The 25775-nt window shown below is 42.3% G+C and overlaps 3 protein-coding genes across 5 annotated transcripts; 1 reads left to right on the forward strand and 2 right to left on the reverse strand.

Annotated features, from left to right (window-relative positions):
• Positions 1–161: 161 nt before the first annotated feature.
• Positions 162–7150, reverse strand: ctsa (cathepsin A). Its single transcript, XM_086150216.1, has 14 exons — positions 7088–7150; positions 5587–5750; positions 5278–5389; positions 5145–5195; positions 4982–5068; positions 4750–4905; positions 4176–4352; positions 3991–4082; positions 3295–3373; positions 3073–3221; positions 2698–2773; positions 1012–1101; positions 818–919; positions 162–447 (listed from the first exon to the last, which is right to left on the reverse strand). Exons 2-14 carry the CDS (start codon positions 5748–5750, stop codon positions 364–366), a joined length of 1419 nt encoding a protein of 472 aa, XP_086006342.1. The 5' UTR covers positions 7088–7150; the 3' UTR covers positions 162–363.
• Positions 7151–11472: 4322 nt separating this feature from the next.
• On the reverse strand, positions 11473–14368 carry snrpb (small nuclear ribonucleoprotein polypeptides B and B1). Of its 2 annotated transcripts, none has more exons than XM_086148893.1 (7): positions 14241–14368; positions 13104–13255; positions 12915–13026; positions 12290–12442; positions 12084–12213; positions 11745–11861; positions 11473–11655 (listed from the first exon to the last, which is right to left on the reverse strand). In XM_086148893.1, the coding sequence occupies exons 1-7, from the start codon at positions 14241–14243 to the stop codon at positions 11615–11617; spliced, it is 708 nt and encodes a 235-aa protein (XP_086005019.1). In that variant the 5' UTR covers positions 14244–14368; the 3' UTR covers positions 11473–11614. The 2 variants fall into 2 exon arrangements, with proteins under 2 accessions (XP_086005019.1, XP_086005018.1); XM_086148892.1 differs by having other exon boundaries at positions 11736–11861.
• Positions 14369–16088: 1720 nt separating this feature from the next.
• Positions 16089–24706, forward strand: LOC147233016 (E3 ubiquitin-protein ligase RNF182). 2 transcript variants are annotated; one of them, XM_086150197.1, is made up of 7 exons: positions 16089–16293; positions 19960–20078; positions 20186–20339; positions 20574–20641; positions 21233–21341; positions 21423–21640; positions 21742–24706. In XM_086150197.1, the coding sequence occupies exons 2-7, from the start codon at positions 20031–20033 to the stop codon at positions 21922–21924; spliced, it is 780 nt and encodes a 259-aa protein (XP_086006323.1). In that variant the 5' UTR covers positions 16089–16293; positions 19960–20030; the 3' UTR covers positions 21925–24706. The 2 variants fall into 2 exon arrangements, with proteins under 2 accessions (XP_086006323.1, XP_086006325.1); XM_086150199.1 differs by having other exon boundaries at positions 16093–16293; positions 21450–21640.
• Positions 24707–25775: the final 1069 nt, after the last annotated feature.

The raw sequence follows: 25775 nt of genomic DNA on the forward strand, positions 1-25775 counted from the left end.
AGTTCTAAATAAAACATGATTTGTCCTTCAGTTTGGACATTTAAGTTATTTAAGCTATTTATTTAAGCTATTTAAGTTATGCAAAGTTAAGTGTTGATATCATTAAATTATTTCCAGGTTGAGCTAGATTGTGAGCCACATGTAAAATTATAAATGCAGAGTCACAGTCCAAAACTTTATTTTCAGTTATTTCCTTAAAAAAAAAAAAAATCACAAGTCTCACATTAAATCACCAGTATTTGTTTTAGCTATGAGGAAGGATTGACATTTGTGCAGTGCAAGACAAAGCAGCATCATGTGGCATAGATAGTAGTAAGCTGATTGACAGCTGAACAGATTAATTGGTTGACAAGGGATCAGATGTTAGAATGGCTCCTTATTAATGAATCTGGAGAACATGGTGAAGGCGCTTATGGGGTTGTCTGTAGGAACCATGTGGCCTGAACCCTGTTGAGGGAAAAAAAAAAAGTCACAACAGAAAAACAAAAACTTCCTCAGGTCAGCCTTGTGTTGTATTTAACTAAAGATGATCCCAATTAACACTGCAATGTGACTAATTTAAAAACTATTCCTTCCTTAAGCAAATGGAGTTGAACGTTATCTCTGACAGAATTTGAGGGTACTCATTTGGTGCTGAGTGCCACCCAACTCGACTTAAAGTTCTCCTTTGACAGTTAGTATGAAAGAGTCGAGATGCACATGTGAAAACCTCCATGAACCAAGTGATTCTCTGCAAGTGAACAGTCAAACTGAGGTTGCTGCGTAACATCCCCAAACCGGTCAAGAGTAAAACTGGCAGCTATATTGAAGAGATTACCTTGAGAGTAAGGAAGGCTATGTTCTCAAACTCTTTGACGAACCCTCCAACCTGCCAGCCGTGTGTGTCATTGTAGAGCCATCGACGTCTTTCAACCTTCTCCTAGGGAGGAGGGACAACAGATTGCTGAGCCAATTGTGTCAGAGGTCAAGGTTCAATAACAAGTGATTATATAGAGCAAGCACAGATGTTACCTGCTGGTTCAGGGACTCCACAAACCACTCATCTCCCATGAAGTTACATGCCATGTCCACATCCCCATTATACACCAGGATCCTGTATTTCTGATTAGAAAGCGACCGCAAAAATTGTCAAGACATTGTAACACACCGACAGGGAGGTCAGACAGGAATGAGGGCATATTGCAGGAGAATTTTGTCCAATTTAAATGCTGCCTTAAAGACAGTGGTGACCAAATTAATGTAGTTATCTTTAGAATTATTTTCAGTATACCCTCGGCAGGGTCCTTAGGGGGGGATGAGAGTTTCCTTAACCAGTCTACATGCGTTTTGTGGATCTGGAGAAGGCATTCCACCGTGTCCCACAGACAATCCTGTGGGGGTTGCTCTGGGAGTATGCGGTACCGAACTCTATCATATGGGCTGGTCAGTCCCTGTATGACCAGTGTCGGAGCTTGGTCCACATTGCCGGGTGTGAGTCGGGTCCATATCTGCCCTTTGTCACTGACTCTGTTCATAACTTTTATAGACAGAATTTCTCGGCACAGCCAAGGTGTCGAGGGGATCCGGTTAGGTGGCCGCAGGATCAAGTCTCTGCTTTTTTGCAGAGGATGTGGTTATGTGGGCTTCATCAGGCCATGCTCTCCAGCTCTCACTGGAGTGGTTCGCAGCTGAGTGTGAAGCGGCCAAGATGAGGATCAGCACCTCCAAATCCAAGACCATGGTGCTCAACTGTAATCAGGTGGAATGCCCACTCCAGGTCAAGAAAGAGGTCCTGCCCAAGGGGAAGAGTTCAAGTATCTTGGAGCCTTGTTCACAATTGAAGGAAAAATGGGGCGGGAGATCAACAGGTGGATAGGTGCAGCGTCTGCAGTGATGTGGACTCTGTACCAGTCTGTCAAGGTGAAGGAGCTGAGCCAAAAGAAAAGCTCTCAATTTACCGGTCAATTTACGTTCCCACCCTCTCCTATAGTCACGAACTGTGGTTAGTGACCGAAAGAATGAGATTGCAGAAACAAGCGGCTGAAATGAGTTTTCTTCGCAGGGTGGCCGGACTCTCCCTTAGCGATAGGGTGAGAGGTTCGGCCATCGGGGAGGTGCTCAGAGTAGAGCCGCTGCTCCTCCACAGAGAGGAGCCAGATGATGTGGCTTGGAGATCTGGTCAGGATGCCTCCTGGATGCCTCCCAGGGGAGGTATTCTGGGCATGTCAATCTGGGAGGAGACCACAGGGAAGACCCAGGACATGCTGGAGAAACTATGTCTCCAGGCTGGCCTGGGAATGCCTTGGGGTCCCCCCAGAAGAGCTGGACCATGTGGCAGGGGGAGTGAGAGGTCTGGGCCTCACTGCTCTGGCTGCTCCCGCCACGACTCCAGATAAGCAGGGGACAATGGATGGATGATTAATTTCAATGGAGTTTGGACTTAGAGGGGGAAAAAAGGCTTACTTTATGCCAAATGTTTTCATGTTGAAATTACAACACATAAGAAGCCTCCTGCTTCACCATGAAGTCCATCTTCAGAGTTTGTCACATACAAGCTTCAATTGTTGGTGAATACTGGACCACCACTGGTTGCAAATGTTGGATTTCACAAATCCTGTTCTTAGTTCTGCCCTTATAATATCACATTTGCTCTTTCACATCCAGTAGTCACTAGAAAGAAACCCTGACTGAAGGAACTGAGGGTGGTTGCTGACTCACCAAAGTGCTCAGCAGTTTGAGATACTGTTTTCGGACATCCATGTAGATGCGGCCATAGTTCAGATTCACCTCAGCGCTGCAACAGAGCACAGAGGTTGACAGGTCATTGGTGTGTTTTGGCTGGTGATTAATATTTATTTCATTACCAACAGTCTTAAGACTTCTTTAACATGATGCTGCTTTAAATCTGACCGTTATAATCCTATCTTTACACCTTTCAAATATTACATTTAAAACTTAACATATGAAAAAAAGAACAGTGCCCAATACAGAAGGCAAAACCCTACGCCTTACATTCAAACTGACAAAAAAAAAAAAAGTTGTTTTGCTAAGATAAGAGATGAAATCAGTGCAGTGTGTACAGGTGAGTGTTACCTGCAGATGGCCCAGTCCAGAGCCTTGGGGCTAATATTAAGAGATTTTTTGACAAAGGCATTGTTCAAGTAAAGGTTGGAAGGGGTGGAGTTGGTGCAGGGAGGGTCCAAATGCACAGACCGATGGAGGGACGCCAGACCTTTCAACTTCTGCACACAAACACACACAGCATTATGGGAAGTCCCCCTTGATGACATAGCCTGATATGAAGTCTCCACGGACCAGATTCCACAGCTGAGTCCATGGATGGTGGATAAAGGAGTTTCCCAAATCTCTGATCACCAGGTTGCCTCCTTTGGAACTGAAACCACAGTGAATCAAAGCCAGTCAGATCTGGTTCATTTTACAGCACAGACTTAAGTTACTGAATTAGGTTACAACGTCTTCTAAACAGGTGTTTCCCAATTAGCATTTTGTCTTGTGTTGCTAGTTTTTTTTTTTAAGTATCATAAAACAAAGACAGGGATTTTTTTTCCTTTTTTGCTAAAATGCAAGTACTTGGGGATTTTAATTGAAAAGTTGCAGCAAAGTGGTTGGCTGTAGGTTGTGCCCGATTGCCCCATTTCCTGCAGGTTTACAAACAGGAGTATCATGAGAAATCATGGGGTTGGTGGTGTAAAAACTAATTTAAGTAGCACAAACATAAGATTAAGGATGAAATAGATAGTATAACTGTGCCAGGGGCATAATTTCTAATAAAACAAAAAAGATGTTTAATGTTCTTGTTTTATGGACTCCAAGAGTTAAAAAAAACTGGCTAGTTTGTTAACTAGGGTCCAGTCACGTTGTAAATCTTAATGTAAAAAAAAAAAAATCCTCGTTGAACTTTTCGTCAAGTGGATTCCTTCCCAAAAACAAAGTAGTCATGATCACCACTTCAATTTCATGCTCTTCTGGTTTCCAGGAACATGAACTCACCTGTACCTCTGGCCAACTCCTCCTGAACAGGGAGCATACAGGTTGTACATGTTCAGTCCTGAACTGTAGACGATTTTCTGGACTTCATATATCTGCAGAAAAATTAACACCTCAAACACCTGAGCTTGAGTAAAAATTGAATTGGATAAAGGTTCTGTAAGGTCAGTGTGGTGGAGTAGACTCACGCTGCTAGAGCAGTTTGTGCTCATTGTGTTATAGAAGTTGCACTTTCCATCACTGCAGCAAAATTTCTGCAAGTCAAGCCACAACGGAGTGCCCAGCAGGCCGTGGTAGTAGGCGAAGTAAACCAGAGAATTGTCATTCATCTCATAACTTGACATACCATTTCCCACAGCAATGCCCTGGATGACAGGAAAGAGCCAGGAAAAGTCATATACATGCAGAAAATATTAACGATCAAGAAAGTAAACAAGTCCAATTGCTACAAGATTATACAAGTGTACCACGAGCTTTCTCTATACAACAGTATCGCAAAATCTCAAAAAATGGCAAAAATGAAAAACACAATTTAAGGCAATTAGCCTTTAAGATCATTTAAGTCAGATTGGTACTCCAACAAAGGACGTGAAGTTAGTTGGTGAGAAAGATACAAAGAATAGGGTGAGATTATTGATTTGCTGTGGCGACCCCTGAAGGGAGGTAAAGGTAAAGATTACTTAAACAGCACTATATTTGAACTGTGTTATTTTTCAAAACAGAAGCACTGACTGCAGATAGTATTCACACAAATATATAAACCTGCAGTTTCATTTCGGTGTCCTCCATCACTCTCTCTGCAAGCGTCGGGATGTAGATTCCTCCATAACTCTCCCCTGTTAGGAACAGCTTGTTTTGTTTGTACTCGGGGAAAAGCTCGAAAAACTTCTTCAAAGCCTCATAGTTGTTCAATGACACCTGAGATGGGGGTGGGGAGAGAGAACAGTGAGTGTGATGGTTGACAACTTCAGGCCGTCCAGGAGATGGCACTGACCTCTGTATCATTTGTGGTGTAAATCTTGTTGTCAGAATAGGAGAATCCAACGCCTGCAGGAGATTCCAGGTATAACATGTTGGCAATCTGCCCAGATAAAATAAGCCAATTGGTTTCCAGGAAAAAATACAAAGGTTGTGACAAAAAAAAAAAAAACCTTTACCAGGTTCCAGGAGTACTTGTTGTACTCCAAGGTCACACCATCATCCTGAATCTGAAAGAAGTGATCACATCACAGTAATATCACACTGATGTTTGATGAGCGCGACTGAGGGGCAAAGTAAAAGGCCACCCACGAGGAAAGGTCCATGTTCAGTTAGCAGTCCATCAAGCGAACTGCAGCCTGGCCCACCATTCAGCCACAACACAACCGGGTCAGAGGCTGGCACATGCTGGGACTCCACAAACCTAAAATAACAGTTTTAAGGGTTTGGACAGAATAAACCTTTAGAGCCTAAACAATAATTTTCCTGCCATTCATTTTATTGTTTGACTTCCTGAGCTGAAAGATCACATGCGCAGCCATCAGACTAAAAGGACTTTGTCCCAGCTTGGGTATTTAGGCTAGGTCTGTTATGACTGATGGACACAGGCATGCAACTAACCAGTAGTGGAAGTGTTTCCCATCGGCCACGTCTAGGTATCCAGAATACTGCTTGAAGCTTGGTTGTTTGGCCAAGCCTGGCAGGAAGCGGATCTCATGGTCAGCTGGAGCGCTATCGCTGCCCAGCAGGGAGAATATGAGGAAACACAGACACCCCAGCCACATCTGAAATCAAACAAATATCAGCAAAGCTGCTTGACAAACTAAACATTTGTCTCACTAACTATATGGCTGGAGTTTTTTTCCTCCTTGTTGTTTTTTAAAAAAGGGAAGTGATCGTATTTGGAGTGCAATTTAGAAAAGGTGATTTAGCTATTATTGCCCAAATATCAAACCAGATTGAATAGATCATAGTGTCTAAATGAGCTGATATAACCAGAGGTTGTTTGTTTTTTAAATTGTAATGTTATACAGCTAACTTTACTCATTATAATACCTTGAACAAGGTTTTGGTGACTTCCATGATTCTAACAGTTAGTCACATCTTCACTGTAGGGTAAATTTTGATGCTTTGATAACATTTTTAGCAAGGATAACACTTAACAGTGGACACAGGGACAGATAACATGAAACAAGTCTATATTTGATCCAGTAAATATTAAGAGATTTAAACTTAATCTTACAAATCTGAACAATGATCATTGTCTCAATAACCCTGCAATGCCCTACATAATACACTTTATCAATATACATTTAAAATAAATTATAAAGAAGACTATATAAAGACAGGAGGCAGAGCTAGAAGATGCTAAGGTTCTCTTTGGGAGTGACCAGGAGGGATGGGATCGGGAATGAGTCTGAGAGGAACAGCACATGTTAGATGATTTGGAGACAATGTCAGAGAAGCCAGACTGAGATTTGTCATGTACAAAGGAGGGATAGTGAATATATTGGCAGACAGATGCTGGAATTGGAACTGCCAGGCAAGAGGTCTCGAGGAAGACCAAAGAGAAGATTTCTGGACGTACTGAGAGAGGATATGAGGGTAGTTGGTGTGAGAGAGGAGGATACGGAGAATAGGGTTAGATGGAGGTTGATTCGCTGTGGCGACCCCTGAAGGGTAAGCCGAAGGAGAAGAAGAACTTTGTATCGCCTGAGGGCTGAAGACGTGACTCACCAATATATGGCAATGCTAACATACAATAGTCATATCATATGGTCTTCTCTGAGACAACGTTTCACACTTTTAACAAGGATAGTTTGGGGTAAAACGTGGATTCTGAAATTTATTATGGAGCACTTATCAACGGAACTTGGAGGAAACTGACACGGTTTGTTTAAACGGTTTGTCAATTTGACTGAATGTCCACGGTACCAACTCAAAACTGCCTTCGGTCAGTTTCGGTTAACCACCCCCTAGGTTCACCTCTCCTCCCGGAACCAGAGGGAAGTTAGCTGACTGCTAAAACACTGGTAGTACCTCTGTAAACCACAAAATAGCCGATTGAATCTTTAACGGAGCTGAGTGAAGGTATAAATCGAACCGCGGCGGAGTACCTTACCTCGGTATCTTCCTCTCCGAGTTGCAAGGAACTCAGCTGCTGACAATCAACCGACCTACGCGGGTCATATGATACAAAAAACACGTGACCTCACACCACGTGATTTTAGAGCACTTTATTCATGCACTGTTCTTTTTCTTAATCCAGGATCAATATGCAGAAACAAAGATTATTTTTGTATTTTCTAAAGTGAACTAAGATGTTTGGTCAGTTTTAATTGTCTTTGCCATAAAAAATATGAAGCTGGAACATTATTACAAAAAACAATAAAAACTTTAATGCTTCCTATGAATCTGGGATCGAGTTATTTGTTGAATTTGGGGGGTGGAAAAATGCTAAACTCTCATTCAGTTTCATGAAACATCTCAGTAAGTTAATTGAGGATAATCGCTACTCATCACATAAACAATTGAACGTTGAAACTCAAAATTGGTTATTTTGCTGTATTTACGACTTGAGATCATTTTTATACAAATGAAGACCCAGTTAAAAATAAACAGAAGAGATCTCAACTTCGAGTTGGTGCACAAAGAGAGAATCTTTCACACCTTTGTAAAATGAAGAATTGCTAATGTCAACATGTTTTGTTGGTGTAAAAAAATAATTCTTTACTGAAACAGTTACAGAGCAAGTGGTTTCTTTTTAGGATGAGCTCAATTATTGTTACCAACTAGGCTTATCTTGTGCCATTTTTGGTACATGATCCAAAGACATTGTGCAGCTAATTTTTTGATTTTTTTATTTTATTCTTGATGTTCACAATTTTGATACTGTTACTCCATGTGCCCCCACCCCTCCCTTGGCCCTCAGAGACAAATAAAGTTTTCTGATTCTGATTCTGAAATTAACCAAGAAAAATTTAGTAGGATGAAAAACTAGAATGAAACTATTTAAACTCCCCATGGGAGCGCCCCATCGGGATTGACACAGGACCTTCTTGTCATGAGGCCTAAGTTTTAAGAACTGCACCACTGTGGTGTCCCTGGGGCAGGGACTGAAAAAAGGTTACCACAACACAATAAAATGCAGTAGCAAACAAGTGAGTCTTCAGCTGAAGTCTAAAAACATTCATTGTGCAGGACCGCCTCATGTTAAGAGGTTGGCTGTTCCCCAGCATTGTTGCACGGAAGGCCCTCTAGCAGTCTTTTCTCAGACCTTATTGCCAACGAATACCTTTTATCCTGGAAACCGTGTACATACAGGCATATATGACTTCAAGGAACGGAAGATAGAGCAATACCACAGACCATTTTATGTGCGAGGAGCAGGACCTTAAAGTCTGCTCGAGCCTGAGCAAGAAGCGAGTGGAACAAGGCCCGCACTGGAGTAACATTTCCTATTTACTAACTCCAGTCAGAACCCAGGAAGCTGCTTTTTTGAACAATTTGAAGACCTTGAACTCTCCTCTTTAGCAATGCAGCCTCAGGGGGGCACGTGCCAGTGTCTCTCTGAGCCTGTCCCTAGCCTGGATAAATGCAGAGGGTTGCGTCAGAAAGGGTATCCGGTGTAAAACTTGTGCCAAACCAAATATGCAAATCGAACCTAAGAATCTCATACCGGACCAGTCAAGGCCAAGATTAAAAATGACCGCCATTGGTAACAATCACCAACAGGGTGCCAGTGGAAATCCAGCTATTGTGGGTCAAAGAGGGAGAGGAGGAAGGCATGTTCAGAAGCAGAGAGAGAAGTGGAAAGGCAAGAGTCTGGGACTAAGAGTAGGGACTTTGAATATTGGGATAATGACAGGAAAAGGTCAAGAGTTGGTTGACATGATGGGGAGAAGGAAGATGGATATACTGTGTGTCCAGGAGACCAGGTGGAAACACAGTAAGGCTAGAAGCTTAGGAGCAGATTTCAAGTTTTGGTATCACGTTACTGACTGGCAGAGAAATTGAGTCGGTGTTATCTTGAAGGAGGACTTTGTTAGGAATGTTCTGGAGGAGAAAAGAATGTCAGATAGACCCTTTGAGTCTGAAACTGTATATTGAAGGTGTGATGCTCAATGTTGTTAGTGGCCATGTCCCGCAGGTGGAAAGTGAGTTAGAGGGGAAGGACAAGTTCTGGAATAAGTTAGATCAAGTGATGCAGAATATCCCCAGAGATGAGAGAGTGGTAATTGGTGTAGACCTCAATGGGCATGTTGGTACAGGCAATAGAGCTGATGAAGAAGTGATGGGCAGGTTTGATATACAAGATGGGAACAGATGGTGGTAGACTTTGCAAAGAGGATGGAAATGGCTGTAGTGAGTACTTTTTTTCCAGAAAAGACAGAACATAGGGTAACATATAAGAGCATAGGTAGGAGCACGCAGGTAGAAGGTATCTTGATTGGACAAGGTATTCTGAAGGTGATCATTGACTGCAAAGTAGTGGTAGGTGAGAGTGTAGCCAGACAGCAGAGCATGTTGGTTTGTTGGATGACTCTGGTGACAAGGAAGATCATGAGGACAAAGGCAGAGCAGGGGACAAAGTGGTGGAAGCTAAAAAGGGAGAAGTGTTGTATGGTTTTCAGGGGGGAGTTGAGACAGGCTCTGGGTGGTCAGGGAGAACTTCCAAATGACTGAAAAACTACATCTAATGTTATCAGGGAGACAGGTAGGAGAATACTTGGTGTATCATCTGGAAGGGAAGTAGATTAGGAGACATGGAATTTATACAGAGAAACCGGTTAGAAAAGAAGAAATGGGACACTAATGGGATTGAAGAGAACAGACAGGAGTAAAGGGAGATACAGCGTAAGATGAAGATAGAGGTTGCAAAGCAAAACAAAGGGCGTACAATGACTGGGTTGGACAGTAAGGAGGGAGAGAATAATCAAAACAGGTTGGCGAAATAGAGGGATAGAGATGGAAAGGATGTACAGCAGGTGCAGGTTATTAAGGATGGAGAGAGAAATGTATTGACAGATGCCAGAAGAGTGCTAGAAGAGTGATGGAAAGAGTACTTTGAAGAGCTGATGAGGACAATAAAAGCCAAGGGTAGAAGAGGTGACTATTGCAGACCACAGAGTAGCAGAGATTAGTAAAAGTGAAGTGAGGAGGGCATTGAAGAGGATGAAGGGCAGAAAGGAAGTTGGTCCTAATGATATACCTGTGGAGGTGTGGAAGTGTCTGGGAGTGGCAGCAGTAGAGCTTCTGGCTAGATTATTCAACAGGATCTTAAGAGTGAGAAGATGCCTGAGGAATGGAGAAGAAGTGTGATGGTGCCCATTTTCAAGAATAAGTGGGATGTGCAGAATTGCAGCAACTATAGAAGGATAAAGTTGATGAGCCATACAATGAAGTTATGGGAAGAGAAGTGAACATTTGTGAACAGCAGTATGGCTTCATACCTAGAAAGAGTACTACAGATGCAGTATTTGCTTTGAGAATGCAAAAAGAGAAGTACAGAGAAAGTCAGAGGGCTTGCATTATCTTTTATTAGACCTTGAAAAAGCATATGACAGTGTGCCAAGAGAGGAACTCTGGTATTGTATGAGGAAATCTGGAGTAGCAGAGAAGTATGTTAGACTGAGGCAGGACATGCATGCGAACTGTGAGACAGCGGTGAGGTGTGCTATAGGGGTACTAGAGAAGTTCAAGGTTGAGGTGGGGCTTCTTGTTTGCAGTAGTGATGGACAGGCTGACAAATGAGGTTAGACAGGAATTTCCATGGACCATCATGTTTAAAGAGGACATTGTGATCTGTAGGGAAAACAAGGAACAGGTTGATGAAAATCTTGAGAGGTGGATATATGCTCTGGAAAGGAGAGGAATGAAGGTTAGTTGAAGCATGACAGAACATGTGTGTGAGTAAGAGGGTCCCAGGTGAAGGGTGACGGTACAGGGAGTGGAGATTAAGAAGTTGGAGGATTTCAGGTACTAAGGGTCAACAGTCCAGAGCAGCGGAGAGTGGAAAAGAGGTAAAGAAACAGGGTTCAAGCGGGTTGGAATGGGTCGAGAAGTGTCATGGGTTCTATGCGACAAAAGACTTATCACCCAGAATGAAAGGAAAGGTGTACAAGACAGTGGCGAGACCAGCGATGCTGTAGGATTTAAAAACAGTGACATTGATGAAAACACAGGAGGCAGAGCTTGAGGTCGCAGAGATGAAGATGTTGAGGTTGTCTTTCGGAGTGACAAGGAAGACCCCTAAGGGACCCCTAAGGCACAAAGGTAAAAGGGGTACTCTTTCTTCGCAACCCAGACAAAGGGCACATCATTAATCCAATCACAATTGATGATTGACTGAATTTCAGGTATCAAGGAATGAAGTTTATTAGAAATTTGAGGAGTATTTTGTTGCATCTTCTTGAAATACATTTCTAACACCCTGGATGAATATTGGGCTGCCAATCATACTAAAAAGGAACTCCACCGATAAAAGGGTAACGCTCACACTTCTGATAGGCTTTCACTTCATACTTTATTCAAATGTAACCATGGCAAAAACAGTCAGTAAATCAAACATCCCGATTTCCAGCACTATCAAAAAACAGTAAAAAAAAAAAATCTATACAAAAGTTGAGCTTGAGAGGGCAGAACTTCCTCAAGGACGGGGAGGTGGTCTCAGTCCTGGAGGAGGGGGTCCTGTGAACAGCAAAGATCACATGATGAGTTTGTGATAGATCGATGATACTGTGGACATCATGTCCACATTAACACCTCACCTCTCATACCAGGGGGAGGTGGCCTCATGCCAGGAGGAGGCATTCCCATGGGGGCCCCGCGGCCTGGAGGCATTCCCATCGGGGGACCCATTGGTGGCCGCATGCCGGGGGGTGGACCCATCATACCTGCAGGGGAGGATTAAATAATGAAAAATTGGGAAAAGGAAGGCCTTTCACAAGTACTCAAAAAAAAAAAAAAGGACACTTTGTAAAGTATGTATTTGGGCCGATATTGATTAATTTATGAAAAAGGGTTTTGGCTCATCACAATATTGACATTCTTTTGGCTGTGAGCCCCTGTCATCAGAAAAAAAAAATCCTAAGGCTCTGAAATTACAGCTGTCTCACCTGGAGGTGGAGCGCCACGGCCCATTGGGGGCGGAGCACCTCTTCCAGGAGGATACTGTGTTGGTGCTCCTGCGATGCTGGCACCTGCTGCTGCCGCAGCAACTGTTCCCCTGCCCTGAGGTGTCATCACCTTTATAACAAAAGATACAGACATCAACATTTGCTAAGACAACAAAAGGAGCGCAAAAGGTTGTTCCGTTTTTTACCTGCTGCGAAGGACCACCAACTCCTCTGACTGGTCCCGCCAGACCAGCGGGAGCCTGAGGCATTGGAGACCCAGCTGGGACACCACGACCTGCTGCCCTTCCCACACCTGGACCTCCGGCCACACCAGCCAGAGGGACACGAGCGATCCCGGTCTGAAAGAGGATTATAAAAGATCAGTCTTGGGAGTTCATGGCGCAGATCTGTCAATGCATGGAGACAGCAGGAGCTCAAACATCTTTAGTCCAGTTATTAAATCATGAGCTTTGTCATCAAGTTCAAACAAATTTATGTCTCTGAAGCAAAACACGGATGAAATGGAGCAAACCTTTTGTCAAGCAGATACTCTTAGTTTTTCTGTTATGTATGCAACCACAAGTTTGTCTGAATCTATGATTCACCACAGCAGAGAGCAACAAAGACATAATGTTGTTCCCCCCATTAGTCAAAACAAAAAAATATTTTCCTAACATTCTGTTTGCACTTGAGTATACAGTGGAATCGATAAGCTTTTTGTACATTTCCAAGACTTTTTCCAAAAACCTATTCAAGGAATAAAAAGCCACTGTCCTTAAAATTCCCAGACACTAGAAATCCAGTTCTGACATCTGATTGTTAACTACTTACATCTTTTGGTGGAGGGCCCTCCACAGTCATGGAGACTAGGTTCTCCCCCCTCAGCAGCACCAGCCCAAGGACTCTCTTCTCCTCTCTCTCTGGCTGCTTTGAGTTCTTGGGTCTTAAAGGATAGTGATTGGGGTTAGGGCCCTGTTCTTATTGATTGGGTTACAAGACAATACTGATTTGTGAACCTACTTGATCTTACGGAACTCGTCACAGTCACACAGGATGAGGTTCATGTGTTTGTCAAAGGCCTTGAAGGTGCCGATGAAGATGCGCCCATCCTGTAGGATGCATCTCATCCTGAAGTCGATATGCTGCAGCATCTTGCTGCTCTTTCCCACCGTCTGCGGGCCAATCACATGTCACTATATTAGTACGATACAACTGAAAACCAAGTCTCAAAGTTAAAGCATGGGAAAAACAGTTTGGGGGCAAGTGAATGAAAAAAAGATTCAAGTATATTCAATGTTCAAAGTGTTGTATACGATGATGAAATTGCAGCAACAATGAATGACATACTGAAAAACACAATGCTGTACCAGTATCTAACCATTTTAATTGTATTCTTATCGAAATTGTGTTACGGCAACAGGAAATTTGCCAATTTCTTCGCTTGAGGACGTTTCACCCCTCATCCAAGAGGCTTCATAATTGTATTCATGAGGCTGTAACGATTCACTGTATTAACTTTTCAGCACATGTTATCATAATGAGTCTTTAGGCAAAAACATGGTAAATGGAATATCAAGGTGTGCACTGTTTAAGATAGTGTACTCAGAAAGTGACCGGTAAAGTGTCGAGCAATTTAAGCAGGTGAAAAGTGGTCCGACGAGGGAAGGTAAAATCAACGTTGAGCCGACGTTCAAGCGGGACTTTCTTTATGCACGTTATTTGAAAGTTCCTACAACAATTAGCTCGCAGCGATTTGCTCCATTGCGTTCCCTCCGAAGCGAACGTTTACCGGTTGAGCACCAAAAAGTTGGGTTTCGATGGTTAAACAGTTTCGCAGCGGAATGAGACATGTTTGCTCTCGAGTCGCCGAAATTGAACAGAACTTGATGAGCGAGCGGCAAGAACAGTAGCCAAAGGGGCAAAAACCGGCGAAATGTAGAAGTTTCAACCCCCGGTAGCTCAGTGACGAAGAGGACCCCTTTGAATTGCAATGAAATCAACTGTTGATTATATTGGCCTGAACTCTAACCAACATCCCTCCTGGCCTCAATTCATTCATTCAAACTGCCGCCATTTGAGAAATAATCCAGCTGGAGTGAAAATTGAAAGACCTATATTCCCGTTGGACTACCGACTTCATCACCGGGAAACACTCACCATGGTTGCGGTTCTGATGACTCCGATTCAACACGGATTCACCGGACAAACCCCAAAAAATTGACCTTCGGCGAAACTCGCCAAAACTGTCTTTATCGAAGAGTTACAGGAAATGACGTAGTGTGCGGCGGCGGAAGTGTTCTGAACCAAACAAAAGAAACAAACGTTCCGACCAGGATTTTTTACTGGAAGTTTTAACTTAGAAAAAAAACAGGAAGTGGCGATAGAATCCTCTATCGCTTATTTAAAATATTTGATTTCCGGTCTATTTTTGTCCATCCATCGTCTGCCGCTCATCGTGCACTCGGGGTCGGGGCGGATGCTGGTGCCTGTCCCAGCTGTCCCAAAGGCGGGTTACACCCTGGACGGGTCGCCAGTCAAACGCAGGGCCACACATATAGGCAGACAACCATTCCCTCTAATAATTTTGTCTATTTTTGTATAGAATTTAAAACATGTTTTTTCGTTTATATTCGTTTATGAGTTTGTTAATTCGTCTTGTTCCAAATATTCCATTGCATTGTTGACTGAGTTAACCTGCATATGATGGGACTAAAACCTGAGACCTATTCTCTGGACCGGAACTGGAGCTCTATTTTTAATGCCATCAAATACATTTTTATTCCTCTTGATATAATACACTGTAGATTGAGTCTTGCTTTTGGATTTCACAAAATATCATAAACACATGTTTCGGACTAAAGTATTGTACATGAAGAAAAGTGTATTTCCAACAATGCTATTGAATGTGTTACCAATAATTCATCTTTATTTTCCCTCAGAAATTCGTTTCTTATATTCAGGAAAACTCGCAAAATATGGTGACATGTAGATTGAGTTAGCACTGAGCTTTAAAATGCTACTGCATCAACAGTTGCATTTTAAATCATTTTCAATCACCTTTCCTTCGATATATCGTCCAAGTGCTATTAGCATGGGCATGTCCTCGTCATTTTCCCCTTCTAATTGCAGCAAGTAGAGGGCGCAGTGAACCGTCAAGGACGAGTGACAATACATGACACCAGTCTCGTATTGACTCATTAAAATAATTCTCGCAAGGGCGTCAGTTAATTATTAATAATTGAACAAACAGAAATTAAAATGGCCACCGAGCCCGATCTAATTAGACCGCCACTATTTGACATATTCATTTGAAATATGATGTTAGTGTCACGCTTATATTTTACGAGATGTATGTATTCAATCTAATAACAACATATTGAATAAAGGGTTTATTTAATGTGTTTATTGACCATCTGTAATCAGTTATCGGAAGATACAAAAATCTGACAATACGTGGGAAATAACGTATGTGTTTAACAAAGAGACCATGAGGTTTGAGGCATTTTGATGAGTTGATCCTTTAGGCCTTCCAGCACCATAACACAAGTTTATCTATTTAAAAATCTATTTGCGCGAATTGACAAGATTCAGAATGAGCTAAGTAAACAAATACGTGAAAAACTTAAATAAAAAAATAAAAATAAAAATAAGTAAATAAATAAAATGAAAAAAAACAAAACAAAACTGTCGGCTCTTGTAAAGTAATTTTATTCCCTGGTAGTAAACTAACATATATTATAAGGTATGGGTGGTTGGGGGGGGGTTATTAAAGTTGTATTGATGTCACTCTGCTGCGGGAAACTGACGTCATCTGTTGAACACGTGACGCTTGAATTAATGTTTTCAAGGAACATCGGATCGGGACGGTTTTGGGACCCTTGGTGATGTTTAACGGTCACCGGCCGAGCTCAGTTCTCCCGCTGCCGTCGGTCATCAATCACTGACTTCCTGTCATCCCGCTGCGGGGCGGTTGCCATGGTAACCCGGGATTCCGTCGCCGGCCGCGCACCGCAGTGAGCAGCAACATCACAAGTCGACGAGACGAGTGAGTCACCGAAGACCAAGCGACCGGCAGTCCTCCGGGAACCGCGGCGGCCGGGACCGACAGTATGTGAAGCGGCCGGGCGGCGTGATGTCGCTGCACCCGGAGAAACCAGAAACACCAGAGCGACATCCGTGACGGGGCCGTGGAGTCCGTGACTCGATTCAGGTGAGCGTCATCGGGTCGGTGAACGACCTGCGGGGACCATGTGGCAAATACGAGCTCCGCGGGCTGCCGAGCTGTTTGCACACCGGAGACAACGAGAAAACACCGATGGTAAACAACTACTGGATACTGTCAACATGTAAACAGGGCAGGCGGCGAGGATGTCCGGGCCCGGGACCCGCTGCCGTCTATATTGCCGCGTTATTACGCATGTTCAACCCAAAATATTGATGCGTGTGCAGCGTTTGAGCAGTGAAGCATCGACCTTTGCACGTTTAACCGTGAAAACTGGAAATATCGCTTTACCGGGGTTGTCTGAGATAGGTTTTGTTCCCAGTTCTCCTCCATAGCAGATTGTTGCAAAGCAGTAACAGGACCCCTGACCACGCAACTGTTTGGTTTGGCCTGTTGCTGCAGAACTACAAGGTTATACAGCATAGCTCGTGTGACATAGATATAAACCCACTGACTCCTAACGCCAGGATTTTTGAATTGTGATTTCGCTTTTGACTGTTGTTATTATCATTATTATTATAATATTGTTATTGTTATTATTATCATTATTGTTATTAGTAGTAGTATTAGTATTATCATCATCATCCTCATCATCAAGTTCCCAGTATCTTTCTCAACAATTGTGAGAGTTGTGCTAAACGTTATTTTCTGTAAGTCATTTTGGTTGGAGGAAACTACACATTTTTCAAAAATTAATAGAATATGTAATTCTTGGAAACCCACTTCAAAATGTATTAATTCCCCTTATTTTTTATCTATATGTGTGTTTATGTCTATACATATATATGTTCTGTTAATTATTTTTTCAATTATTTAAAATGGTGATTATCTAGTCAGACATTGAAAAGTGAGGTGTTTGGCACCAAGATTGGCACCATTGTAAATATGGTTTGATTGAGAATAAAGGTCTTCAGAGCTCCCCGAAGCAAGATTTGAGAAGTTGCCCACTTCTGCTCCGTATCATTGTTTTGCTTCCTTTTTTTGAGGTGAATCAACCTGACTGGGAAAACAAAGAGTAAATTAAATAAAATAGGATTTCAATAGGATTATTTTTAAAGGATCACTAAATAATTTTGTATCCAGCAGTATGTACTTGCAATTACAAACCCAATGCAACAAATGCAGATCCTCAATAGTAAAAAGTTGTTGGATGCACAGGAAATACATGTAGATTAACTTCAATCCGAGAGAATTGCCTTGTGAGCTGTGCAGTTAGTTGATGTTTCATTTGCAACATTTCATTAATCCTGTTATTAAATATATCAATATGACCAAAGGTTCATATATTTCCACTGTTCGTCCTGTTCCGCCGGCACTTTACACAAAACTTTTGCATACCAGCATATTTTAATTTCAGTATATAACAAGGCCAGTCTTAGGTATAGTATCAGATTAGATACTCCCAAAGATTTAATATCAAAATTGCTTTTTTTCACAGGCTGGAAGATATTCTTTTTTTCTTCTTTTCCTTTCGGCTTTTCCCTTCAGGGGTTACCACAGCGAATAAACTTTCTCCATCGAACAGATAACCTTTTTTTTAATCATCTTTTGTAATTACAACAAAATTCAACGGTATCATCTAGTTTCTGAAATGTAACACAGTATTTTCCCAGTTGTTTAAATAAAAATAAGTATATATTGCTTTTAGATTTTGGCTGCTTTATTGAGCAATAATCTACACGTGATAAAAACACATCAGCGCTGCTAATAAGTAACAAGTTGTTGCTATTTTTATTTATTTTCTTTTTGTTTTCTGAAAACAATTTACAATTTCGTCCACATTTACCTGGTCAGATTCTCCCAAATATGCAGAGAGCTGTGCTTGATGTGTTTAACTTGAAATATTTTTGACTTAGATAAAACTGCAAAATCTTTACATACTAAAACCAGAACTGTGAGCAATCTGTGTAAAGGTTTTCAATTTCACCGTAAATTCAGTTAATGATGAGCAGACAACTGTATATGTACACATAACATACAGTAAATTAAGAATGATACGGCGTAGGCATAGAAATATGTGCTGTAATTACAAAATATAGTGCAAGACAAAATATTCCAATATGAAAACAGAATATTGTGATTTAACTACAGAATAATATACGATTAATAGACTATCTAAAGAGGTATATAATAATGAGCAAAATCTATGACAAATTGTACATTCAATTAATATAGAATAATTCATTTGTTGTAACCAGTGTAGTTAAGGGTTTGTTTAGATTTACACTTCTGAGGTTGCCAGCTTTGAAATTAGATCCTACAAACATGAAATGAATGCAGGAAATGAAATGAAACACAGAGTGATATAACACAGCCATTTGTTGAAGAAAGTGAAGGATTCAGAAACACAGAAATCGTCTGATTCAGATTGTTTTAAATTACTTAGAACAATTAACAATTTGATTTTTAATCAGATTTCACTAAAAACATAAACCTTGATCTTCATCCTGTTTTCTCAATCATTAAATCAGCTGATCATGCTGTGTGTTCAGTAGGATGTCATCAAGCAGGGCTCCTCTGATTGGCTGCTTCAGGTGAAGTTGTTGTCATAGCAACGTCTGTATCCCCAGGTTTCCCTTAGACAGTTACGCAACAGCTGCAGCCTCCATCTATAAATACATCAGCAGCAAGGGAGTGTACAGTATATTATATTCAAGTGTGTCTGTTCAAACTAATCAGCGGGTCCACCATTCACTGGACTCCTGTGTCTTTGCAGATGGATGTCTGGTCTGCTAGTAGGATGTACAGTTGGATTGAACTAGCCCTAAATATTAGTATGTACCAGTAAATTTATACCAGCACTCTGTTATACAGTGTCTAAATTTATCTACTGTTGTTCTCATTTTTCCAATGAGTGCCATGTGGGCAAAAACAAATATACAAACATGCACATCCACACATGCACGCACACACACACACACACACACACACACACACACACACAGAAACCTTGATTGTGGAAACAGTTTTGTATAATTTCAGAATTGATCTCAGTCAAATTTCCCTTGCAATAACTAAATCCAAAATGTACTCCAGAAATAATCGCACAGTGTTGTTTATTTTCTAATAATGGTCCCAGAAAGTTGTAGCAACCCGGCACACAACAATAACCAGGCTCAGAATTTCCGCCAGGCTAAAGCTAAATCATAATAATACCCAGAGCAGATGTTAACATTAGCAGTTAACATTCCTCTTTGAGTGTTAGCAATTGGATGGTAGCGACATTAGCATCCTGTGTTATCCAGCTGCTGTATGAAAACACTCACATCTATTGACCTGGTTTTTGTCAATAAGTAGTCGCTGTGCAGTTTTGGACGTGTGTTTTTTTTTTTTTCAAAGCAAGCAGAAAAACCTGCCTGGCTTGAAATGCCTTTATTGTCACATACATTTATACGTAGAGCACAAGATCGGCGAAATTTGACCACCGTTTAACCCGTCATGGACGAACCGTGAGCAGACGGCAGCTGAGGAATAGTGCCAGGGGAACAGTTAGGTGTTCAGTGTCTTGCTCAAAAACACTTTGACAGGCTAGGAGGAACCAGGAATCAAACCAGAAATGTTCGGTTCCAGGGACAACAGCTCTAACCCCCTGCGCCACGAAACCCCTCAAGTCGTACTAAGCTTGTTTTGGTGACTCAACCTTTTCTTTTGCAGTCACGTTGAGTGAAACTCCAACCCAACATCAGTTCCTCTCATCATCTTGGCAAATCAGATAGCCGGATAGGATGAGCCAACCGGACAAGACAGAGCAAAGTGGGGAGATGGAAGGCAAAGTGAGATTTCTCACATTCCTTATCATAGTCTCAGACAGAGATTGAGCACATGTTTTTGTGTTTGAACAAGAGTGGCGCTGATGTGTCCTGTCCTGGTGTGTGTGTAGGTGCAGACCTGGGCTCAGTCTCTGATATACACTTTGGAAGAGCTGGAATGTAAAATCTGTTACAACCGTTATGATACTCGCAGTAGGAAACCCAAACTGCTGGGCTGTTTACACCGAGTCTGCGCCAAGTGTCTCAAGAGGATGATCGACATGGGTGAGTTAACCTTTTACAACCATATCATTGACTCAAGTGGCGATAGTGTCCGCTGACAATACATGGTGTGAAAATATAAGTTGTAAGTAGAAAGGATTGTAGTTTTCACGGTTGATTTCAAATCTAAACTATTTGGGGAAAATTGTCAGCTCATATGTTTAACGAAAGAAGGTGCATTTTGCCCCTGATTTGACATTATTCAGATTATCAACTATCTACCTTCTGATCACTCAGGTGAGTCTTCACCCTCCGTCATCAGCTGTCCCTTCTGTCGCCACGAGACCCGTGTCCCAGACGAAGAGGTAAGTTTTGTCCATATGTTTTCCATCAAAGATGAAAATCACATGTTTCTCTTTTGAGTTACAGAATTTTCTATCTTAAATCAAAATCTCCTCGTGGGAACTGAACTTGATTTTCTTCCCTTGAAGATGGTTCCCCTCTCATCTTAGGGGCTTCTTTAGTTCTCTCCACTGAGCAATGATATCATTATATTTGGTCGTTGATTATGTTATTGTGTTGTCGTCGCATTTTAGTAGTTTCAAAATTTGATTTTCATTTTTTACTGAAGTTAGCAATTTGAAGTTGTCTGACATTCATCCCTCATGGTAAAATATACAATCAGGCCCTTTAATACTGAAAAAAAAATCAGGTTTAACTGAAGGGTTCTAGCTCAGCATAAGCAGTAATCCTATGTTTCAGAGACATTGATTATTCCAGTTTCTCCGCCAGGTTTATGTCATTTACAGATCTGACACGTCAGGCAGGAGAGCTCTGAGTTACTTAAGGTTGTCTGTGCCTAACTTAATGTGAAACGACCGGATACCCAACCTAAAACCTGTTGTCTCAGCCCCACAGCGTGCATTGAGTGTTCGTTCCTATTGTCTACCCTTCAGGTCTGGCTGATGGAAGACGACCGACACATCCTGGCTGTCCTGTCGTGTCAGGACCGAGCCCGGCGAGGTGGTCTCGGGGAGGTGGTGTTGAGTCCCAACAACCTGACAGGTGAACCAACAGGGAATCTTCATGTTCGCAGTGTTGTTTAATAAGTTGTTAAAGCTCTCGTTGCGTCCGGTCTGTTACCAGGAGTTGATGTGTCCCATCGCTCCTCAGACTGTCTAGTCATCACCATCATGGAGCTCCCTGAGGAGTCTCCATCGTCCGATTCACTGAGCACACTCAATGTGGTGGGCGTCTACCGACCCCCCAGCTTGGAATCCCTACCCTGCAACCTACCAGCTCAGAAGTGTCGCGCCTGGACATCGCACAGTTTTCCCCGCTGCCTGCTGGGGGCACTTTGTCTGGTCAGTCTTCAAACATTAAAAAAAAAATCCCCGCAACTGTACCATGTTACACCGGTGGAAGACTATGTGGTGACGCTTGTTTACGCTGTGTTGTTGGACAGGTATACTTCAGCTCATTGCCTCTGGGAATCTATCTGCTGATGATTGGTCAGCTGTGGCTGGGCGTCATCCTGGTCAGTCTGGTTCCTTCCACCCTGCTGCTGCTCGTCCTCTATGGGTTCTGTCAGTGTCTCTGCCATGAGGTGATGGAGGCGCTCGCTGCCCACCGACAAGCGCTGCCGTGACAACATGCTTCCCTGACGACACCAGGACTGCCGTAATGACGCTGTAACACATTGCCATGCAACACCAGCGCATGCCTCAAAGTCAAAACCAATGGGCGCTGCCATGGAGACATTTCTCTGACATCACATGGAAACACACGCTGACATGACTGTGCTATGATGACATGCTGCCATAAAAACACCCTGATGTGCCACCGCAGCAGCACCCGTGGCCATGCCATGGCCACAGGCGCTGCCATGACATTGCTGTCTCTCTCTGTGATGACAACAACCGCTTGAGATATCCAGTACATTGCCGCTATGATGCTATGTCATGACGTCAACACATGCAGCCATAATGTCACCGTCACGCTGCTATGCTGTCTACTATGACGTCTGTTTGGCATGACAACACCAACATCGGACACCAATGAAATATCAACATCAACACTCTTACCATGCCTTGCAGCCATGAAAACACCATCACATGCTTGCAAAATAATCCTGTCATACTGTCATGATGACGGCATCCCATGGTATCAAGAGTTACAATAATGCCCGACAACATCATGAAAGGATGTCTGTGCAGGTTTCTCAGTCACTCAAGTCATGGTCAGTCGTTGTCACATCTTACAGTGGCAAGCGGACTTGCTTTTCCTTCTTAAATACGTTTTACTTCTTTGCCTCTCGGATGAGAGGTGATTCATCTTCAAGAAGAAAAACAGTTCGGTTGCCACGATATGATATGACAACAAAAATGACAGGATGCACTCTAATGACTATACATGGTACCATGACAATCACAAACATAACTCAAGCTGCCATGACAATGCCATCACATGCTACTAGTAGGACACAAAGTGTTCACTACCCTGAAGTGGAAATTACAACTTCTTTAATGTCAACAGCGACACAGGCTGCAATTGTCACGACACTAATTGACAAGACGACCGTTCTTACTGCTGCGACAGCGACACGTTTTCATAAAGACAACAACCTTAGCTGTGCATCAGTAATGATGAAACTCCAATGCGAGGACACGTTCGGGGCAACATTCACTCATGCTACCATTAAATCACCAGAACGACCCTGATCCATAACATGGCATAACATGAACCACCAAGAGCTCATGGACTTGACTCACTGCCCCAACAGACACTTGCCTGCTCCGAATACCAGCATTTCCCCCATTTCTCTAAGAGGTTTGCTGTGTTTCAACACCTCCTGCTGGATGAACTGTGAAAAAACATCTTTAACGTTAAAGAACATAAAGTCTGTCAGCTACTGATCGTAGTCTGAGGTGTTGCAATTCTGAACACACCTGTCAGCCAACCAGAATAGACTTTGAAGGCTGCGCCAACGTGCCCCTCAGGCTGACAGGAAACACGTTGTGAACATTTATGTTCATATATCTCATCCATGTTAGACAAAACCGTGGCATCTAATTCAGTCAACACGGGTCTAAAATCTCTGTGTGATCGTATTATTCGGTTTGACTTTTGAGAATCAGTGCAGGTGTGAGACCTCTAGTGTGTTTAGCCAAGCTTAGCATAAAAACTGGGGACAACAGAACAGGACTGCATAAACAATGGAAATAAGGGCAAGCTGCTAATCCAGTGTAGCACAAACTGTGGAGGGAAGGGAAGAGTGCTGACCTAGATCAACCATACTGTGGAAGCAGGGGTAAAACTATGGCCTAGTTTACGTCAAAGCCAGAAAACAGATAAGGACTAGCTTAGATTTTCAAGACCGTGAGAGACACTTGTGTGTTGTAATATGGAGTTATGGTGTGGCAGGAAGAAGCTCAGAAGCTGCCATTACTCTTGACTTCAAGTCTTTGTGCTAAGCTAGGTTTGTGTTTTTACTCTGGATCCAGTTTCTGTACTACACTTGACCGAGCGTTTGATCTATCTGTCAATAGAACCTCATCTGAAGCGGAATGTTTTGACTGTTACTTTAGACTTTTTTTTCGTCTTTTGAGTTACCAAATCCCAGGGTCCGATTGGTCGTTTGATCGTGATCAGTGTGAATCCCGTGATGACGATGACAACCAGGAGGCATCGGGAGGACACTGACATTCATTTGACCCGTTGACGTGATGATACTTCCTGTGTTGTAGCGGACGTGGCATGTGGAGGTGCTGCTCCACTTAATTTATGTGATGAAACTTTACAACATCAAATATACTAAATAAAAAAAAAATCAACTGAAATAAATCTCTGTGTTGTTTCTGTGAAGGTTCTCAGTCATCCGGGCCATGGACAATTGTTGTCAAATCCTGTAGTGGCAACTGGACTGTTTATCTCCTCGGAGACTTCTCACCTCTCATAGGAGAGGCTTCTTCAGTTCCATTAGACTGTGGTGGGTTTGCCGTAAATTAACTGCTGGGGTTGTATTCAGGCATTGGTTTAAATTGATAGGGTTCGTTACGTTAATGAGTGAGTTGTTGTGCAGCAATTGGGTTAAATAGGTTGCTATGTTAATATGTGAGCTGTTATGTGTGGGTCGTGCTGCGTGCTGTCAAAGAACTATAATCCCAGACTTACGTTTCTTTGTTCAAAGCCTTTGTCCTCAAATCACAGAACTTGGTTGCATCTGCAAGATAAATGTAAATTTAAAAAAAGCATAATGCTGCTTGATTACAAAACTGCTTGATTATCCAGCCTTCCTTGTATTAAAAAGTGCACTGATACATTTTTTTAATAAACTGTATTTTATATTAAACTTGTTAGTGATACATGTGACTGTGAAAGCAGAAACAAATATTATGTTTGTGTTCATTATATTAAAGAATGCCGGAATATATTGGCTGAGCTTCCCAGCATGCCTTGCACTGGTCAAACAATAATCACATTCAGTTGTATTTTAATTCACAATGCAGCCTCAGCCAGTATTGTTCTTCCGCCGGTTCCAATGCCAGATAAATGCAGACGGTTGCGTCAGGAAGGGCGTCCAGCATAAAACTTATTCCAAAATTAGATAGGTGAATCTAACAGAATATTACTTTTATACCGGATCGCTTGAGGCCTGGGATAACAACGACCGCAATTGGTGCAAGTAACATAAAAGGCACCAGGGGAAATTGGGCTACTGTCAATTGACGGAGAGGAGGAGGGCATGGTCATAAACAGATATTATAAGAGGAGAGGCAACAGGCAACCCTACTGAGAGTAGGGACGCTGAATATTGGGACAGTGACAGGAAAAGCTAGAGAGCTGGTTAACCTGAAGCATTGAGGGAAAGTGGATTTTGTGTGTCCAGGGGACCAGGTTGAAAAGTAACAAGACTAGAAGCTTAGGAGCGGGTTTAAGTTATTCTATCGTGATATTGATAGTAGTGGTGGAGTAGGATTTTGTTAGGAACGTTCTGGAGGTGAAAAAAAGTCAGATAGATTGATGACTCGAAAGCTAAAAATTGTGTTGTCAGTGGCTATGTCCCACAGGTGGAATGTGAGTTAGAAGCGAAGGAAAAATTCAAGAGTTAGGTGAGGTGGTGAAAAATATCCCCAGAGGTGAGAGAGTGTGAAATTGATGCAGACATTCAAGGACATGTTGGTGCAGGCAATACAGGTGATGAAGAAGTGATGGGTAGGATTCCATAATATGAATACAGAAGGACAGTTGGTGTTAGACTTTGCAAAAAGGATGGAAATGGCTGTGGTGAAGACTTTCTTCCAGAAGAGGAAGGATAGCTTATACAAGCGGAGGTAGGAACACATGAAGGATGTGATTAAGGATAGAGAGGGAAATGTATTGACAGTTGCCAGAAGTATGGCAGATGAGAAGATGGAAAGAGTGCTTCGACGAATGAACCAAAGAGGAAAATAAGAGCAATTCGGTGCTGAGAGAAGAACTATGGTACTGTATGAGGAC

The sequence above is a fragment of the Fistularia commersonii genome, chromosome 7, assembly GCF_037954325.1.
Source record: "Fistularia commersonii isolate RoL2024-O1a breed Wild chromosome 7, RoL_Fcom_v1.0, whole genome shotgun sequence".
Lineage (NCBI taxonomy): Eukaryota > Metazoa > Chordata > Actinopteri > Syngnathiformes > Fistulariidae > Fistularia > Fistularia commersonii.

Excerpts from the sequence above, each read along its gene's own strand:
- LOC147233016 (XM_086150197.1), top strand. The coding sequence starts at position 20,031 with ATGAGCCAACCGGACAAGACAGAGCAAAGTGGGGAGATGGAAGGCAAA. Across the intron at positions 20,079-20,185 it reads GTGGGGAGATGGAAGGCAAA|GTGCAGACCTGGGCTCAGTC; the intron begins GTGAGATTTCTC and ends GTGTGTGTGTAG. Across the intron at positions 20,340-20,573 it reads CAAGAGGATGATCGACATGG|GTGAGTCTTCACCCTCCGTC; the intron begins GTGAGTTAACCT and ends CTGATCACTCAG.
- ctsa (XM_086150216.1), bottom strand. The coding sequence starts at position 5,750 with ATGTGGCTGGGGTGTCTGTGTTTCCTCATATTCTCCCTGCTGGGCAGC. Across the intron at positions 5,069-5,144 it reads ACAAGTACTCCTGGAACCTG|ATTGCCAACATGTTATACCT; the intron begins GTAAAGGTTTTT and ends TTATCTGGGCAG. Across the intron at positions 3,222-3,294 it reads GGACTCAGCTGTGGAATCTG|AAGTTGAAAGGTCTGGCGTC; the intron begins GTCCGTGGAGAC and ends GTTTGTGTGCAG.
- snrpb (XM_086148892.1), bottom strand. Across the intron at positions 13,027-13,103 it reads GACGAGTTCCGTAAGATCAA|ACCCAAGAACTCAAAGCAGC; the intron begins GTAGGTTCACAA and ends CTATCCTTTAAG. Across the intron at positions 11,656-11,735 it reads ACCTCCCCCTGGTATGAGAG|GACCCCCTCCTCCAGGACTG; the intron begins GTGAGGTGTTAA and ends TGCTGTTCACAG.